The sequence below is a fragment of the Heliangelus exortis genome, chromosome 3, assembly GCF_036169615.1.
Source record: "Heliangelus exortis chromosome 3, bHelExo1.hap1, whole genome shotgun sequence".
NCBI lineage: Eukaryota > Metazoa > Chordata > Aves > Apodiformes > Trochilidae > Heliangelus > Heliangelus exortis.
This window is the reverse complement of record NC_092424.1, coordinates 46,232,430-46,250,870: the sequence shown is the minus strand read 5'-3', so window position 1 is coordinate 46,250,870 and position 18,441 is coordinate 46,232,430. Positions and strand designations below refer to the sequence as shown.

Here is an 18,441-nt window from a genome sequence, read left to right as displayed (position 1 = left end):
CTATCCTAAAATTACTATCCTATAAATAGTTACATTTGGGAAATATTCACTGTGGTGCAAAATCTGGGATTAGAGTTACTAAAATTATCCTAGCAAGTGGAATATAAGATTCAGCATTAACTGAGACTCATTAATGGTGTCAGATCAATCACCTGACCTGTTATTTGGAGGAAGTGAGCAATTTTAGTAACATTAATGGAACTATATAGGAGGTGCAGCTGACATTGTAAGGTGGTGGTTGTTTTTTTACACACTTACAAATAGTAAATAAAAGGAACTAAGCATAAAGCCTGTAACAAAATATAACCCAAATGGGAAGAAGGGAAAAGAGGAATCAATGTGTTAAAACATTTCTGTTGTTAAAATAAATTTGATGAGGTATTATATCCAGAAGTACAAGAATTTGTGAGCTCTGGATAGATTTGGAAATTGGTTTTGTTGCATGGTGATTGTCTAGGTAGTTTACCAGCAAAGGTGCTCTGGAAAAGTAAATTTTTTTGCATGTAAATTCTAAGTCTTCTGAGTATGTCATATGAAACATGCCACTGTTAGTACTTTTTGTTTTTCTGAGGTTTCTGAATAGTGCAGTACTTAACCATACAATTAGTTTGTCATTAAAATGACAATTGAATGCGTATTTACTTTTTCAGTAGTCATGTTAGCTTGATCTGTCACACAGTATTTAATATGTAAAAGAACATGTCTAACTTTCAGTATATTCTGAATGTTTAACAACAACATAGATTGTAACTATGTGTAATCTTTGTGTGTGTTCAAGAATTCAGTACAGTTAGGACTTTCATTTTTGACATCTGAAAGTAGTTTAGTGTTGACACATCTTCCATGTTGATTTTAAGTTGTTGATGTTTAATTCAGATGTTGACATTTCCATTGCAAGGGGAGATGGTCCTTAAGCATACCACACACTAAATACTTTGCTTAGGTACAAATCCTCCTTTTGTCTTGTGACTTAGTAAATTAATTCAATTCTCCATTGCTGGGGGTATAAAGTACGTTATCAATATTTTGCTCCAAACTAGCCTGGAAAAATATTTCCCTTTGCATTTGGAACACTGTGTAGATAATCCTGTTAGCTCTGGTTTGAGATGGTATTTCACCATTGCAGTGGGACACACAGTTGTGTGGCTTTTAATTCCATCTCTTTTGTAATCACTCATACTCTTGGAAGTTGTAGTTCAAGTCATCTTAAGAGTTGTAGTCTAAGACAGGTAAACAGTCGCTGAAATCAGACTGAATTTTTCAGAGTGAATTTTTCAGAACACAGTATGTTGTTATCCTCATTCCCATTAACTTGGATAATGCTGTTCCAAATATCTTGTAAACATCGCATGAATAGACAAGATAGGTAAAAATGTAAGAAATCCTGTTTAGCAAAGGAAGAATGCAATGCTGCTGACACCGAAGCTGACCTCTTTTCCATCTGACTGACAATTTCAGCAGTGGCATTCAGTACAAGCTGCAAGGTGGTAACAAAACATTAAAGTAGAAGCTAACGTCTCTCATGAGTTTCCTATATCATAATCTTGTTTTCAGCTTGATAGGAAGTTGACTGTTATAAATGGGAGTATTTCTGGAAAGACATCAGAAAATGTCTGGTCTTAAAACTAACAATATGCTAATTAGAAATATTTTCGTTAGTAACTGAAAAAGTGAGCTTTTTACTGAGTATCATGTCTTTGCTTTAAAATTTATGCTGTCTATTCTTCCTACAGCCCAATAACCATTTTTCAGAATATCCCTTTAGGAGTGCATGGTAACATTTTTACTAAAACTTGAGAAAAAAATCCTTAAATTTTATCAAATACAGCTTACACTTAACCCTATTTTTATAACCTATGGTATGAGCCGTTTTCAAAATTCTTTTAAGCTATTTATCAATACCACTTAATGATAGAAAGCAGGAGCTTACACTCAATTTTAAGGAAAAGATGACAAAGCTTACTGGTTTTGTGACTAATGGTAAGCAGATATTTTGCTTGGTTAAAACTTGAAGGCATTTTATTCTACATCCCTCAGATCTTGTGCACTAGTGAATTAATAAGCCTGACTTCCTTCCCATCTTTTCACATGCAGGCAGAAGGAGAAGACAGCCTTAAAAAGATGCAGCTGATGGAGCTTGCAATTCTGAATGGCACCTACAGAGATGCCAACATCAAATCACGTAAGCATGTCATAAGTTTGAGGGTCAATGCCATAGTAATGTTTGCAGGTTTTGATTCCTAAAGCTACTTTTTAGCACATGTACAGTAGCAATGTAAGGTAGTAAAAAAAACAACAAAGCAGTAGATAGCTTTCAAAATATCTGGAGATAAGTTAAATCAGTTTGGGGGTTTTTAGGTTCCCCTTCCACCCCTTTTTTTTAAGCAGTATATCGTGGTTGAAATACTTACAAATAAAGTTATAGTTGGAAAAATTCAACCCTTAATTCAGATTTTTCTATTTTACAATAATTTTTTCCTGCCTACATAGAAAGGACAGTAGACTCCTTTTCAATTTTATTTTCAGAGCTAATTTGAGTATGTTACAGATGTTCAGGATACTGTGAACACATTTTTCTGTATTGTATTCTTTCCTTTCATCTTGCTTGCATGTGTCCCCCCAGTGTTATGTTTCTCCAACAATTCATCAACTGATTTCACAGATGAGTTCACAGGGATCAGTGATGTAATGAGCCATTTTTATGGTTTCTTCCGTTACATTTGTGTGAGAATGCTTTTGCAAATGCATGTATGCACAGGTTTACACTTGAAAATTAATTATGTACACCTACTAATGAGACCATATACCTATTATGTGTGGTACAAATTATTTTCTCAAGTTGAGAATCGAATTTCTCCTCCTGTGAAAATGTAGTTGCTGATACTGTATACCAAAGTAAAATTCTGCTGTAGCTGTGATACAGATGTCAAATGTAAGCACAGTTAAATCATTCTTTTCACTAAGGGCCTACTGATATTTGCAAATTTGTTTCTCCACACGGTCACCATTTCAGTGTTGAATATGTTTAAAGGTTGGAATGCAGTTAGGTCAATTTGAGAATGCTTACACCAGTGCAATTATTCTGATTTGAAAAGACACGCAAGCAAGGGCTTTTTCCACTACAATGGTAGTGGTAAGTCTTTCAGCCCTAATGAGCACTAATATTTAAAACTAGATCAGTTTTAAATATACTCTAGTCTCTAAATTATTGCAAATTTATGAGTAAAATAGCTTTCAGATTAACTTAAATTGATGCAAAGTGTTGCATAGAAACCTTTATATTAATTTGAGCAATTTCTTTGTCTGCTCTATACTGTATCAGTTTAAGAGAGACGATGGATTTTTTTATTCTTCATTTTTTTACTAGTTTTCCACAGTAATACCATTTGGTAATAGTTTCATTATTTGTGTTTGATTTTACTGAAAACCTGAGGATGTAAAAACCAGATTGTTTTATTTCCATTTAAGAAAGGAAATGTCTGAGAGGTTTTTTAAATTATACATTCAGTTCAGGCACTTTTGTTTAAAAAATTATTTTAAAAACAGAATAGTCTTAAACCTGAAAAGCTTCTGCCTCATTTCTCTTTTCAGACCACCTGTAGGTAAATTAAATCAATGTAGATCAACAGTAGTGCATAGAAATCCATAATCTTTAACCCTTTAAGATTTACTGTTACCAGCTGATGTGTTAGTTGTTCATCCTGTATGCCAACAGGCTTCAAATAACATTCAATGAAATGTGCTAGCACCTGCTAAACAAAACAAAACAAATCCACTTCCTTTCTTTAACCTAAGCAAGGCCCTAGTGAACTTCTAATACAAAGAAAGTACTTGATTTTTGGCAATTTGATACAGAAATCACCTTTTAATTTAATTTATGCTAGTGTAGGAGAGGAGGTGCATACTATTTCTAGGTCACGTTTAACTTCATTAATTAGTTTAACTTCATCAATTATCGAATTATATATACAATTGGAACTGTGTATATGTATAAACACAGTTTAAGACCTATAAAAATGTAGACTTAGATGGCAGCTCTGCATAACTGAGTATCTGTGGACTCTGTAGTTGCACTAAATGTTGTACTCTGTATTTGATTATGACAGTATTTTCCTTGTATCTTCTGCATGCATCTCAGTCTCATGCAGTCTTGATAGCATAAATGAAGAAACGTGGTCTAAATGGAGCTTTTTGTGCTGTGTAACCTGTTTGAGAAATCTACCTCACTGTTTTACAATGACTTTTTTATTTTGCATGTTCATACTTAATCACACTGGAAAATGGAAAGCTGTTTGCATTTGAATGGTGTGCTTTGGCACTGTGTGATCAGCGCATGTACTAATGATTTCCTTTTATTTTTCTTCTTTCCTACTTTTCCCCTTTTTCCCATTCTTTCCACGTTTTGTACTGCTATCTCCATACTTTCCTCTGAATTTCTTTGCTTACTGTAGCAGCCCTTGCCTTTTCTCTTGCAGCAACAGCCCAGGCTCCAAGGATTATTACTGGGCCTGCGCCTGTTCTCCCACCAGCTGCCCTGCGTACTCCTACGCCAGCTGGCCCTACCATAATGCCTTTGATCAGACAAATACAAACCGCGGTCATGCCAAACGGAACTCCTCATCCCACCGCTGCAATAGTTCCACCTGGACCCGAAGCTGGTTTAATTTACACACCATATGAGTACCCTTACACGCTGGCACCAGCTACATCAATCCTTGAGTATCCTATTGAACCTAGTGGTGTATTAGGTAAGAGCTTTACACGCGGATGACCGGAGAATATCTTGCTGATGCTTTTCTGATACTTGTGAAGTGTAGAGGTCGTGGGGCTCAGAGTGAAGCAAGAGTCTCATCTCAGATGTATCAAAACTGCCAGGAAAGCTCCGCAATTCCTGTAACCCTTAAGATTTTAAACATGTTTTGCAGCAATAAATGTGTGTATTCTGCATATTAAAAAGATTACTGAAAATAAAATCTTAATGTTTGTATCACACTAGGTGGTGGATACATAGGCAAGGAAAAAAAGCCTAAATAGAAATTGATGCCTACTATATGTCATTTGGACTCCCATAAGTACCAGATTTGATTGTGCTCTCTCTGACATAAATTATTTCCAGTAATCTTTGGAAGACAGAACTTTTATTTTGCTATCCATTATTGGTAGCAAAACCGGAGAGAATGGAAAGGTCTTTTTACAGTTTCTTGGAGTTTCTGCTTCTTTATTTAGTACACAACTGATAAATCTCTCCCATTCTCTGAAAGCTGTAAATCTTTTTGTAAGCAGAAAATAATTTCAGGAAATGAATATAAAACAAAGTAAGTTCTGACCAAAGGATGATACAGTTAGCGACTTTACTGATGGCTTCATTTATATATGTTGGATTGAAATGTTCATCATTCCCAATATTACAGACTGTTGTCTTGCTGTGTGCAGGCAAGAATCATAAAGCAGCCATGACAATGCAGTTAACTGGTCAATATGAATCTTGCAGTTCCAATAGCTCCTTCCTTCCCTACCCTCTACAAAAACTGAATAATCTTTTCTCTTCGGTTTGTTCTGAATTGCATATGCTGCTACATAATGTTGATTTTATAGGACTTTGATCTTAGTTTGTTCAGTGGCAGTTATTGATTTACACAAATTCTAAACATCTCTAATGAACACTGGACAATAAGGTTCAAAGTCAATATTTTGTTGAAAGTATTGCAGAAAATCAGCGTTTCATTTATGTGACAAATAGTTATCTGCGTGTGCATATTCCCACGTCGAACTGTAAAAAAATTTTTTTCAGACTTCTGCCTTTCAGGATTAGTGAATCCATATTAAAAACTTCAGTAGGACAAAAGTATGCAGTAGATCTGTTTCTGAGCAGCTTATGGTGGTCGTTCACTACCCCATAGCCAAAATTCACTGCACATATGATTTATCATAATCATCTACTAATTTCCCACAAACATGTAAATGTTATCCCCAGCTCTTCCACCCCCAGTCTGCAAATCCTCTTGTAATAGGTCCTGGAATAACGTCACTGTTGCAGACATGGTCACAATAGTTATCAGTTGTTGGTTAGTGGCAAACCTCTCTCCTAAAACAGATGTGTAATTCTAGGATAATAATTAATTACAGTGCCGGAACTTTGATTTCGAGCAGAATTTACGTAATGAGAGAGGAGGGGAAAATTACTCCTCAAAAAAGACCTCTCTCCCACTTAGGTAGCAAAGAATCAATAACTCCTAATACATCTGCTCTATTATCTGAGCAGTTGTACAGAGTTAGTTGAACTCAACTAGGTTCAAATTGAGTTTTATTTCATAGTACACTCACTTTCATTAGTATTAGGCTATATTTTGTCCATTTCTGTAGTGGACCCTTAAGATATCTTAATATAAATCAGTTTAAAGTAGCAGACAAATGCATCCCTATTAGTATGTGTGGGGATGTTGGTGTTGGAATCAAATTTTAGTTGGTGACTAACTTTTAATTCCCTTCCTTTTATCTTCAGGTATGGCTTTCCCAACGAAAGGCTAAGAATTCAAGAACGGTCTTAACTGATCCTTCATCAGATCTGAATTTTAACAAATGCTTAGTTTCAGCAGCCTTGAAAAAAGCTTGGCCTAGCAGTCAGTGACTTACTTGCACTTTTTTGCACATAGATTTTAAATAAAATAGTGCTATTAATTTGGATTAGCTCTTATTATTACAGAGTAGCTGTAATTTATGAGTGTATAGTAGTATACTGACTGCTAAGTGTTCTATATAGTGTTTGCTTTACTAATCACCTAATTCATTGCAGTTCATACTTATTGACTTAAAGTTTAAAATCACAATCTGTAGGCTTGAAGAATTGCTTTAAAACTTTTTTGTGGTAGAACTGGAAGTGATCTTAAGATTAGCAAATAATTGTCAGTATTAAAAGATGGCATTATTTAAAATAGTCCTGCTGCAAGAAAGGCACTTCAGTGAATATGTGACTAGTAAAGCTTAAATGTGCTTGGGTCTAATAGATTTCATGAAATACTGTAATTTTGGGATTGTAAATGAATGGATTAAACAGGTTAAGGCCAGGATGTTTAAAATAGATGCAATATTAATCTGCACAGATAAACTTCTTTTTAAGATAAAGATTTGAAACTACTGTGCCTTAACTTGTTGCTTTTCTTAAAATGAACTTTTGTAGTTAATGATCATTTAAATCCATTTTGATAAACCTGCTGTTAATGTTTTCTTTGAATGTTTTCTAACTTTGTCTTGGTAATTGCAATTTAACTAGGTGCGGTGGCTACTAAAGTTCGAAGGCACGATATGCGTGTCCATCCTTACCAAAGGATTGTGACCGCAGACCGAGGTTAGTTTAGTTCTGCAGTTCTTGTTTGTAAGAAGTGCTTTGAGTGTACATGAGATTTGCAACACCACAGCTGGTTAACCAAATACCCTATTTTGACCCATTCAGTTTTTTGGTTTTTTTCTTTTTTTTTCAAAAATCTGAAGAGTTAATATTTTAATGCTTTGGGAACGCTTGCGGTTTAAGAAAACATTTTGTAAACTTGGCTTTCCCAGCTCAGTTAAATATGTAAACGTTGTGATATATTTAATATAAATGCTATAATGATTCCCTTTTAAAAACTATTTAAAGATCCATCTGTATCAGAAAACACTATGAATTCAGTGCTGCAATAACTAATTTGGTTGTGTCCCCTCCTTTTCCCCCCAATTAATTCTTTTCATTGGTGTGGAAGTATCAGATTGGTGTTGCAAAATCAGGTGAATGGATGGTTGCTTAATGAGAAAGAAGTAAAGGAATAAATGCCTCCTGTCTGTGTCTGGAGAAATCTGAAGATTTAGATTCCTTTTTTTCCAATAAACTTTTGAGCCACTGTACTGTATATTATGAGGAGGATGCATGTTCTCAGATACCTGACTGAATTCAGAAAGGTAAGGGCTGTGAAGATAATACTTCAAAAGTTGTTTGAATTTGCATTACTAGGGGTGGGGGAAGGGAGACTGTTTTGGTTTTTTGCCAAAATCTATTTCTTGGTATTTGCCTTTTGCTGCTAAAATGTGTAACCTGAAGGAAAAGCAACTTTTGAAGTCCTGTTGGTGAGATGACATCCAATATTTTGGGCATCTCTCTTTAACCCTTGAATGGGAAGTAAATCTTCATTTTTCTCCTGTTCCTCAAGTGTAATGCCTTTGGACCCCTGGATGAAGTATTTAAGCTTATTGAGAAAAGTGATATTTTCGGTTTATTGACATTGACTAGGGAGCAGTGTGTGGGCTGAATTCTTATCCCATCCCTGCTGCTGACTCACTGTGGGTTTCAGCAAGTCATCTAATCTCTCTGTGTATGTTTTCCCATCTGTAAAATAAGGATAATAATACTTCCCTACCTCACAGGGGTGTTGTGGGGGTTCTTGTTTTGTACAGGGCTTTGAGGATGCAAAGCGTTATGTGCCAAGTATTATTATTCTGCTCTCATCAAAATCAGTGTTGTGCAGGCTTCCATGATATTGTAATACTCAAAAGCCAAAGTCAGGTGACAGATCTGACATATCTAACATTGACTGCACTCCACTTCTCACAACCTTCCATAAATTAACTACATGAAACAGTAGACATTTCAGTAAACACAGTAAAAAGGGGCCTCTGATATTCACTATGTTTGTGTAATTGTTTTATCTTTCAGCAATCTTAATGCTTTACAGAAATTGTAAAGCCAATAACAGAGACACTAAAGTTTTATACAAAATTTTTTTCTTCTTTTTTGTCATTGCACACTATTTACAGCCCATTGCCTTGTTCTCATTTCATGACAACTCTTCAATGGGCAACAGGGTATGACCAGAAAAAGGTCGTAGCCCATGTTTACCGAAAAAAAAAAAAAAAAAAAAAAAATTAAAAAAAAAGGAAACAGAAAAAAGATTAAAACCTATCTCTGTCAAGAGTAATGAGTGGGAAGGATTTGGTTATCTTTGAAAGTTTGAGCTGAGGTTGCAAAAATTAGTTTTTGCTAATGGTCTTTCATGATCTGCAGTGGTTAGTTTCAGGTGATGGGTTTAGTTAGATACTTGCCTGAGCCAACTAGTAAACATTCTGTTACAGCATGGTAGGGAGGCGGGCTACCAATTTGTAGTTTAAATTCATCAGAGTAGTGCTTTAAATATTTTTTGAAAGGGCCTAGATGTTTCATCTGGATCTCTTATAAATAATCAAAATTAGTTACTGGAATAATTTCACCTTCTTTTAAAATACATCAATTTCCTAATAATACAGTGTTCATCTCCAGCAGCATTGAAAGCCCATGGTCTCAAGTAGATAAATACATGTGGCTGATCTCCTGTGGAATAAACCATGCATTCCTATCTCTTTTAGCATGAAAACCGTGCTGATATTACACTGGAATGTAATTTTAATCCCAGTGTATAATAAGTGTAAGTTTCTACTTAGTCAAAGTGAATTTTAAAACTGTACTTCACTGTACTTAGAATTTGAAATCCTAGATTATCACTGCACAGATTTAAGTTTCACAAGGTTTAGGGAGCACTGTTCAGCAATAAAACAGTTCCTTTTAATGTGCTAAATTATGCTGTAGAATTCAAGTACTCTCAGTATTTACCATAGTCACCTAATTGGTTGTTCTGTCACCAATACACTTCTATAGCTACAGATATAAAAAAACAATGTCAGCAAACCGAAATATTTTTTTTTTCAATGCGGGAACTTTTTTTTTTTTTAATGGTTAAATGTCACTAAATCTATATTAGTATTCATTGGGTCTAAAGTTTGGGGGGTTTTAAATCTGAATTGACTTCTAGATGACTTTGTAGTACTACTGCATTCAGTTTTTAAGTAGGTTTTTATTCTTAGCGTAGGTTTTTTGGGTTTTTTTGTTAGAGATAAGCACTGCATTTAAAGCAAGAATCCCCAAATGTGTAAATGTTTTACTCTTACAACTAAGCGTTAGAATTGGTGAAGGGTTGAAAAATATAGCTCAGTTTAACTCAGAATAAAACCCCAGTTTATAAATAATACAAATTTGAATTTGATGCATATAACAGAGAGACTGACTGATTTAATTGTAATAAACTGTAAATGGTGTTGCACAGTTGAAAAACCTGTGTGTACTGTAGAAGGCCAGAGACTTGGCAGAGGATGTATCACAGGTGTACTGGTATTTTTAAAAGGTAGTTTGCTTTGATTTTAAACTCCACAAGAAATGTTAACGCTGAGAATTTTCTTGAATGTTTTATCCAAACCGTCACGTAATTTATATATAAATTTTAATACCATTTAATCAAAATCGTAATCAGTATCAAAATGCTTTAAGAGTCTGTTTCTAGTATTACCTGTAAAGTGGTGAGATTGTGCCACATAAAATATTTATTTTTATTTTTATTTTTGCTTATTTTTGAAACAGCCATTTTAATTTTAACAAATCCCACTTAGAGTGATTTTGAAAAAAATCAGGGAGCATATGGTCTCATTTACGTTACAGTAGTAATTTTTTGTAGTGTTATGAACTGTATCCTAAATGATAGGCCATTTTTATTATGTGAAAGTAAACCAGCCTACAAGAAAGATTGCTAAATCAATGCTATCTGTGAATATTACACCTACTGGACTTCATTTTATGTAATGGCACAAATCTGACTTTGCACTGAATACCTTTCTCACTTTCATCTCCTCTGCCTTAGTCGAAATGGCAACAGTACAAAAACTTTATCAACCTCAGAATTTATTAGCTATAATTAAGCTGTTGAATAAGTCTTAAAAAAAAAAATCATACTACTGTTAAGTGGACCAAGTTTGGTGAAGGAGAATGTGAGAGAATGATTATAAAGAAGGAACAGCTCAAGAACATTGGGAATGATAACTTTCCACTTGAGAACTTTTTTATGTTTTACTGTAATTTGTTTGTGTTTTTGGGTTTTCTTTTTTGTTTTGGTTTTTTGGTTTGTTTGTTTTTCTCTTTTTTTTTTTTTTTTTTTTTTTTGCAAAAGAAAATAGTATTTACAGGTGGCTTCTTTTAAAATATAAAAATATAAAGCAGGAATGTATATGAAATGTCAGATTTTATTGTATTTGCAGAGTATTAGCTTTGAAAATGAATAAAGAGAGCTGTTTGTAGTTTTAAAATGCCTTATTAGTATCAATTAGATATTTTCTCTATTTTTTGATGTACTTAGAGCTTTTTAAGTATAGACTTTAAAATGGCAGGACTTTTACAGTGTTTACATGCAAGTGCATTTTATAAGTGTCCTATCTGTGTAAAATAGTATTTTGAACGGGAAAATGCTGGCTGAAGTAACAGGCTGAGCGTTTTCCTGGTTCCCACGATGATGCCTACGTTTGCTAGACTACAGTTTAGTATTGCTTTGTATCATGAGGCCAAGAAATTCCATGTTGTTTGTAAATAGAATAAATGAAAGGCAATAAAAAATTTATTGAACAAAAACCCTTTGTTTGGCCCATAGTTTGTTGAACCAAATTGTTTCGCTAAGTCCAGAATTCCTTAGATGACTCCATTCTTTTAACAACCAGTTATTAATAATCACATCCATCATTAATAGTTGCTTTAATGCTTGCACCTGGGGAGGTACTAATGCTTAATAGCAGTCAGATACTGATGCTGTGCACTGACTGTTGTTTCAGAAATCTTCTACTCAGTTCCAAAACTGTTCATCGTTTTTTGTTTTCCAATTTCCTTCATCGACTGCTACTAACCATTAGTCGTTAGTCGTATTTTATCTCTATTTCTCCTGTTAACCAGTTTTGTGGGAGTGGGCTTCTCCTTCACGTGTCCAAATCATGATGGAGGGCTGTCATGATTTTATTGCATTCTGTAGATGGTGTCGATCAGTATGTCAGAATTAAACATGCTTGTTTTTTTTATTAGTTGTGATTAGTTTTCATGTTGTCATTAAGCCGTCACTAGCTGGAACTAATCTCTTCTCTATCTTTTCTTTCTTTTTTTTGTTTTGTTTTTTTTTTGTTTCTAACCACCCAGCCGCCACCGGCAACTAACCTATGACCTTCTGACCTCTGAACTCTTCACCCAATGATGACCTGACCATGCCTGCCTGCTGATCAGTTAACTGGTAAACGCCTTTGCTTGCCTGTCTTCAGTGCAGCGAGCTGGGGCACTTGTCCGTTCGTCTTACCATCTAACAAAACAGACAAAGAAATTGTTGCCCTCCAACTCCGCTTTTTGTTGTTCTCCTGTTTGGGTGAAAGTGGTTCTAGAACCTGCACTGAATAGTAGTAAAGCAATAAGGTCCAACTCATCCCTCAGCACTGATCATCCTCTAGTGTCCCGCCCCAAGCGAACGGTAAGGAGGCCTCGCACCAGATGGAGACAGATGTCCCTTAACTACCCGATGACAGAGGCAGTTACTGTGAGAGACTTCTAGGAATATTTTTCTTCTCAAAAAACAAAAAAAAAAAAAAAGAAAAAAAAAGAAAAAAAAATTTTAAAAAGAAAAAAGAAGTCAAAGCTCTCTCTGAATGTACTGTGTGATGATGCATCATGCATGAACCTTTGGTCAGGGATGTCATTGGGGAAGGGATTCCAAAAAGTATTCAAAATTTGATACGCTGTTTAGTCACTACCAGTGCCCTCAAAGGGCAGATGTTGCAACCTTTTTTCTATTGCCTGCCAAATTGGACGTTTTAAAGGAAAGTGTGCCATGAAATGCAGATTACAATGACTTTTCAGAACTACACGAATGCAGAGAACAAAACAGCAACACTATTAAAGCAAAATCTGAGTTTAAATTATTTTAACCATATTTTAATCTCCTCAGAAGATTACATGAGAACAAGGTACATGCATTATGTGTCACATTACTGGGCAAACTGTTCAAGTATTTTTTTTAAACCTCCCTGTATAGAAAAAATTTCATTAAGGATGTAAAAGCCATGCTTGCCTATTTGCTGTATACATGTAATGAAATTGTAGATAAAGTGTAGTGCATTGAAACAAAATGAACAAAAAAGTAGATACTTTTACTATACAAGGGTGCTGGTGCAGAAAAAAAATATATTTTTGGAAATGTAGCATTTTATACTTTCAAGTGTTATAAAAAAAGAAAAAAAGAACAAAGAAACCCTTTATTTCATTAAATGATTTTTTCTGGTGGTTGTCAAGAAACAAAAGACCAAAAGAGCCTTTTAGTCTTTCTTTTTTATTTTTTAAGTATTGGAATAAGTCTAAAGAAAAGGAAGTGCCTTATTTTCTTCATGGTCATTTAGTCAAATGTCTTGTATAATCAGCTTCTCCCTCAGACAAGTTACCGCATGCCACTCAGTCGCCCAGTATGTGAAAGAAGCTGTGAGGAAAGACAAATGATGAGTTGACCATATTAATTACCTGATTTTTGCCATACTAGTGTGATGTGACTTTGCCAAAATCTCGTTCTGTGAAATATTTGCTAAGTTTTTGTCAAACCAGCCCATCATTATTTCAGCCACTCTGCTTTTTAAAGCGTAGCAAATGCTGTACTTGTGCAATGTAAACCAAAGGGTTCTGTGAGGCAGACTGTCTCAGGCTAAATGAGGCTATTAGCTGACAAATGTTTGTAGGCTGGAAGTGTGTCATTTTTTTTCAGGGATGGGGAGGAGTTTTCTTGAGATTGGTTGGAATAAAAATACATCAAATATACCAGGCTTCAGCATCTCCCAGAAAGCTGATGTTTTTTGGATAATGAAATCGAAAGTGCTAAGCCTAGTGTTGAGTTACAGCCTGAGCTTGTCCCCAGCTTTTACGAGCAGATCCTGCAGTGGCAGACAATATGCAAGTTACTTTTCAGCTCTTGGTTGTCGAGTGTTAGATGTGCCCACTGGCTTTTCTGCATAAGATAAGCAGGAGAGGGACATGAGCTGATTGACTGAAGTCCAGCTCTACTTTATTTTTAACCTTTATTTCCACAAGAGATTCATAGAGCTGGGCAGTTGAAAGAGCTGAAACTGTGGAACGCACAGCATTTAAATCCGAAAACATTTAAGTATTACTTCACATGGGGCGCAGTATGAAACTTGGCAAATATCAGGTGATAAACTTATTCCCCACATGTCAACTTATTCTCCTCCTGCAAATCTTCACAGCTTCCAAAAGAAAGGTCAATAGTAAGATAAGAGGGCTTACATTTTTTAAGCACCTGCATGGTGACCTCATCTTGTCTCACCTGGAAATAATTATCAGTTTATTTACTATGCAATATACATTCATCCTTTCGTATTCAGCTAGCTTTTTGTTTATTGTGCCACCAGCTTTGTCTTCCTGTTACACATACAGTTGTGTTAATTTTACTTACAGTATATGCTGTGCCATTTTGATTTTATTTTGGTTGGTTGGTTGAATAAACTTGCGACACTCGAACATTTGAAAAGAGATTTGCTAAAACAATACCAGTATTTGATCCAGTTTCATCTCAACTATGATAAAACCTGGACATTTTAGATGTTTATCAAAGGTCTTTTACTTAGGGGGGAGGGGAAGTGTATGACATAGATGTGTGACATGTGAAAGTAATGTTTGCTCTGAACAAATTTCTGAAAACTTAGTTGACAAAATTTTGGATCAACTTAAAAAAAAAAAAAAAAGCATGACTTTTGAAATCTCTGAATGCCTTGGTTCTCAGTATTATCATTCTTTAATGACTTTTTCTTTATTAAAATAAGTAGTTTTAAGACTTCTTTCAGACAGTATTATGTAATTTTTTTAGAGTGGGTAGATGGGAGTGTCGCTTGTATGTAACCGTACAGATGACATGTATTTGTCTATTCTTTATTATCTTAGTAGTTTCATGCTATGTATGTACCATAACCAACCTATTGCCTATGAGAAACATGTAAGATAATGTATTTACAGCCATTGTTACAAGTTTATAATGTATTTTTCTATCTTGTTTTATATGTATGTTATATAACATTCAAAAGAATTTTTTTCCTGATTGAGAAAAAAGGATACAAAAATGCAAAACCCACAATTTTGATAACTGAAAAATTGCCAATTGTTTTGCAGTACTTTATTATATTGGGAGTGTTGTCTTTCTTGGGCTTTTAGTTAGCTACTGGATGAATACATTAGACATACTTGGGTTTTAGTTGGGTTTTTACATAGCTTGCATTTTAATTCTTTGGTTCTTTGCTGTTTCTATTAACCCATAGCATTATTTTAATAAATGTTATAATACCAACCTACTAACTCTGGACTATGTCTGTTTATTAACCATTACATGTTTAATTAAAATAAACAAATAAAGACGGAAGAATGTAAAGTCTTGAGTTACTGGACTAACCCTGAAGAACGTGACCACAGATAACACAACGTGACTTGTTTTTATGTTGTTTGTCGGCTGACATTCTGCACACTACTATTAAGTTGGCTTTGGTCATTCTGGCCTTTTACCTTGGGGAATAGGTGCCAGTAGAAATGGGAACAAATTAGCATTTTTTTTTGAAGCATTCTTCTTGTAGAGTCTTGCCACTTGCCTTTCAGCATCTGCGTTACTAATTCCACACTTTCTTTTTCTTTCTCTAAAATAATTACTGTCGGCTCACAGCAAAAGAGCAAAGATGCCAGTGTATTGGTAAATAGTGACAGTGTACAGAAACCAGTTTGATTCTCTGTTGAACCATTTCAGAGGTTGCAGTTAATCTCACAGGAATTTGGAATTGTTGGTTTTGGCACCTGATTCACTGTTGCATAATGTGACGTTTCCAAGCACAAAATGTTTCTAGATAGAATAACCATACATCGAAATACAAAACTGGGAGGGGGTGGTGGGAGTGTCCCTGCAAAAAGTGCCTTATTTTCTTTGTATGATGCTATTTAGAAGCCCCTTTTTTGGTTTTTGGGGGGTTTGTTGTTGTTGTTGTTTGTACTTCTGCTGTAGACTGTCAGTATTGCCTAGCTCAGGGGAGTACAATTTCTGTAAGCCAAAGGTCAAACGATCTTTTCCTAATGACTGCAGAAAGTACAAAAATACACCTTCTGCTAAATTGCCAAGCAACAGCCATTTCAAATTCCAGGGCTACCTTTTTGTGAGCGTTATCCCTGTGGATGACCAGCAACATGAATGCAGGGAACTGAAGTGGTGAAAATGCTGTTTTGAATGTGCATCTATGCAACTATTTTGACAGAAACATGGATCTTTCTTAAAGTTTTTGCTGTCTGAGGGTCTGTTACATATCTCGGGTTGCCTTCCTAGATTTGTATTCTGAAGTGGACAGTAATTACAGCTCATGGGGAGGGAGATCCTCAATGCAGATCACTCCAGATAACAACAAGTTTTATGGAAGCCCTTTTTTTTTTCCTGTAGATAGTAAAAATTCAGACGAGGAATCTTTGCATCTGTTCAAATGCCTTCTTTAATTTATAATGTTTCAAACTACATATCTCAAAATCCATGCAATATAAAACTTTATTTTAAAAAGTTCTCACAGTATTCATAGTAACCTTTATTTTATGGAGGAAAAATAGTTATCTCTGATGAAGATGTTTGTTAGTTTTTTAATGGTTTGTAGCTCTTTGTTTTACAAAAATGTATAGGTACAGTTAAAATATCAATGTATGTAGAATAGTCTCACTTGTACAGCATTTTTTTAATTTAACAGATCACAAATGTTTTATTATCCTAAAAGTCAGCCACAGGCAGATGATAAAAAAATTAGACATTTACAGCAGATCGCATCAGGATCTTTTGATTGTGGCACAAGTGTCATTTCAGAACCAGCGATTTATATTCTTAAAGAATTTTATCACAGGCACGCATTTAGACTTCAACTATTCTCTGCAATATAGGTGAAACTATTCAGATGGGACAAAAGAGTAGTATTTTTTATGGAAGAATACTGCTATTCCCAGAACTGCTGAGGTTTTTTTCCTGTAATATTTTTATTATTTTATATTTTTCTTAGATATGAGCAACTGTCATACTTTATCCACAGGACATTTTCATCTCATTCTTCATTATGTGTGGTAGTGAAAGTTGCTGTCATTTTTGAAGTACGTTAAAGCTGAAAACCAGCAAAAAAAGGAAAACTCTAAAAGCAAAATTTTATCCTAGTAGTTGTTGTCCACCGAGTGCATTTCTTGGTTTACCTAACTGCCTGTCTGAAAAAATTCTTATTTTATACTTTGCCTGCTTCTGGGAAAGAATTAAGCTGTTTTTGGAACTGAACTTGAGAATGGCTTCATTACTGCTCCATCACTGAAGCTAGGTTGTTCGTTAATATTATTGTGGTGTTAAACTGTCCTAACATTTGAAAGACCATACATTCAAGTCAATTTTGGAGTTGTTGTTCCAATAAAGTGAAGTTTATCTTCAAGTAAATCTGGTTTTAAGAAGTTAAAATATAAATATCCATCATGGAGCCTTTCAAAGTAAAACTAAACAATGCTATTCACTTCTTAAAAGTGAACTGTTGTACCAAGGTGCAATGAATTTAGTTTCTTCAAGAGTATTTTTTTTTGGATATGTGCTATCAATCCACAACATATTTCATAAAGAGTCATCGGGGACATCTTTGAAATGTTTTTAATGAACATATGTTCAGTGTACAGTGAAAATACTGATATTCTATTTGAATATACGTTTTTAAAGTATGTAAAAAATCTGCATGTGACAAGTGGTTTATTGCCAGATTGCACTCTTTGAGGGGGACCACTAAAAAGTTTTCTGTCTCGAAAATGCAGGAAAACATTGAAGTGAGTTGCCATCCATTATGAAACTACTTTAGCTTGGGGAAAACATACTTATGAGTGTACAACACCTAATTATTTGTGTCTGGATAAAAATAGCAGTCATTTAAAATAGCATATTGTACAGGATGGAATCTGAGAAGCACATCCCTGGGCTTGAAAGTACAGAATTGTTACTAGAATTCCTATTTTGTTTTCAGTGTATTCGATGCAATTTTCTGAAGCGCTCTCAGCGGACCGCAATCCAAATAGCGCCTGATCCGTAACGTGAACGTATGGTAATCACTGTGGAATCAAACTGGTTGACAAAAGTACAGTGTTCTTCCCTCCGTGTGCCTGTGCACTAATTGCAGGTGGTGTGGTTCTGCAGAGGAATCGGGTGTTGGGCCCGGCAGGTTGCTGGGCTGATTCTTTGGTGCCGGCAGTTCTCACGTCCGTCTCTGACCCCAGACTGTCGGGGAGGAGCCTCCCTCCCAAGGCAAAGAGATCTGAAACTCTTGGAAGGATTAATTGACAAAAATAGCAGTAACAAAACATTTATACATCTATGCTTTGACTTGTATTATGGCAGTTTGTGTGAAACATTTTAAGATTTTGTTTGTGCAAAATAATGTATTCTGAGGGGGAAAACAAACATGGACATTGCCAAAACACGTGTAAATAAAACACCATTTATGACTGTACATTATGTGCAATAAAGTAACTGGAAAAAGTGCATGTACTTTATCCTCAAAAACAAA

General features: G+C 35.0%; 1 protein-coding gene and 1 long non-coding RNA gene across 17 annotated transcripts in view; one reads left to right on the top strand and one right to left on the bottom strand.

The window, feature by feature from the left end:
* Positions 1-15,198, top strand: part of QKI (QKI, KH domain containing RNA binding) — a 141,170-nt gene extending 125,972 nt beyond the window's left edge. For 2 of the 16 annotated variants that reach the window (XM_071740457.1, XM_071740451.1), the window contains 4 exons: positions 2,095-2,182; positions 4,476-4,748; positions 7,271-7,345; positions 12,005-15,198. In XM_071740457.1, the coding sequence (XP_071596558.1) occupies positions 2,095-2,182; positions 4,476-4,748; positions 7,271-7,345; positions 12,005-12,021 (453 nt within the window). In that variant the 3' untranslated portion in view covers positions 12,022-15,198. Of the gene's footprint in view, positions 1-2,094; positions 2,183-4,451; positions 4,749-6,059; positions 6,066-6,502; positions 11,453-12,004 lie in introns of those variants that run through there. The other 14 variants (XM_071740454.1, XM_071740449.1, XM_071740455.1 and 11 more) reach the window with 9 other exon arrangements.
* LOC139794624 (uncharacterized) lies at positions 7,731-12,139 on the bottom strand. The gene is made up of 2 exons (XR_011725206.1): positions 11,998-12,139; positions 7,731-7,918 (listed from the first exon to the last, which is right to left on the bottom strand). It is a non-coding gene; the product is annotated as an uncharacterized lncRNA (long non-coding RNA).
* Positions 15,199-18,441: the final 3,243 nt, after the last annotated feature.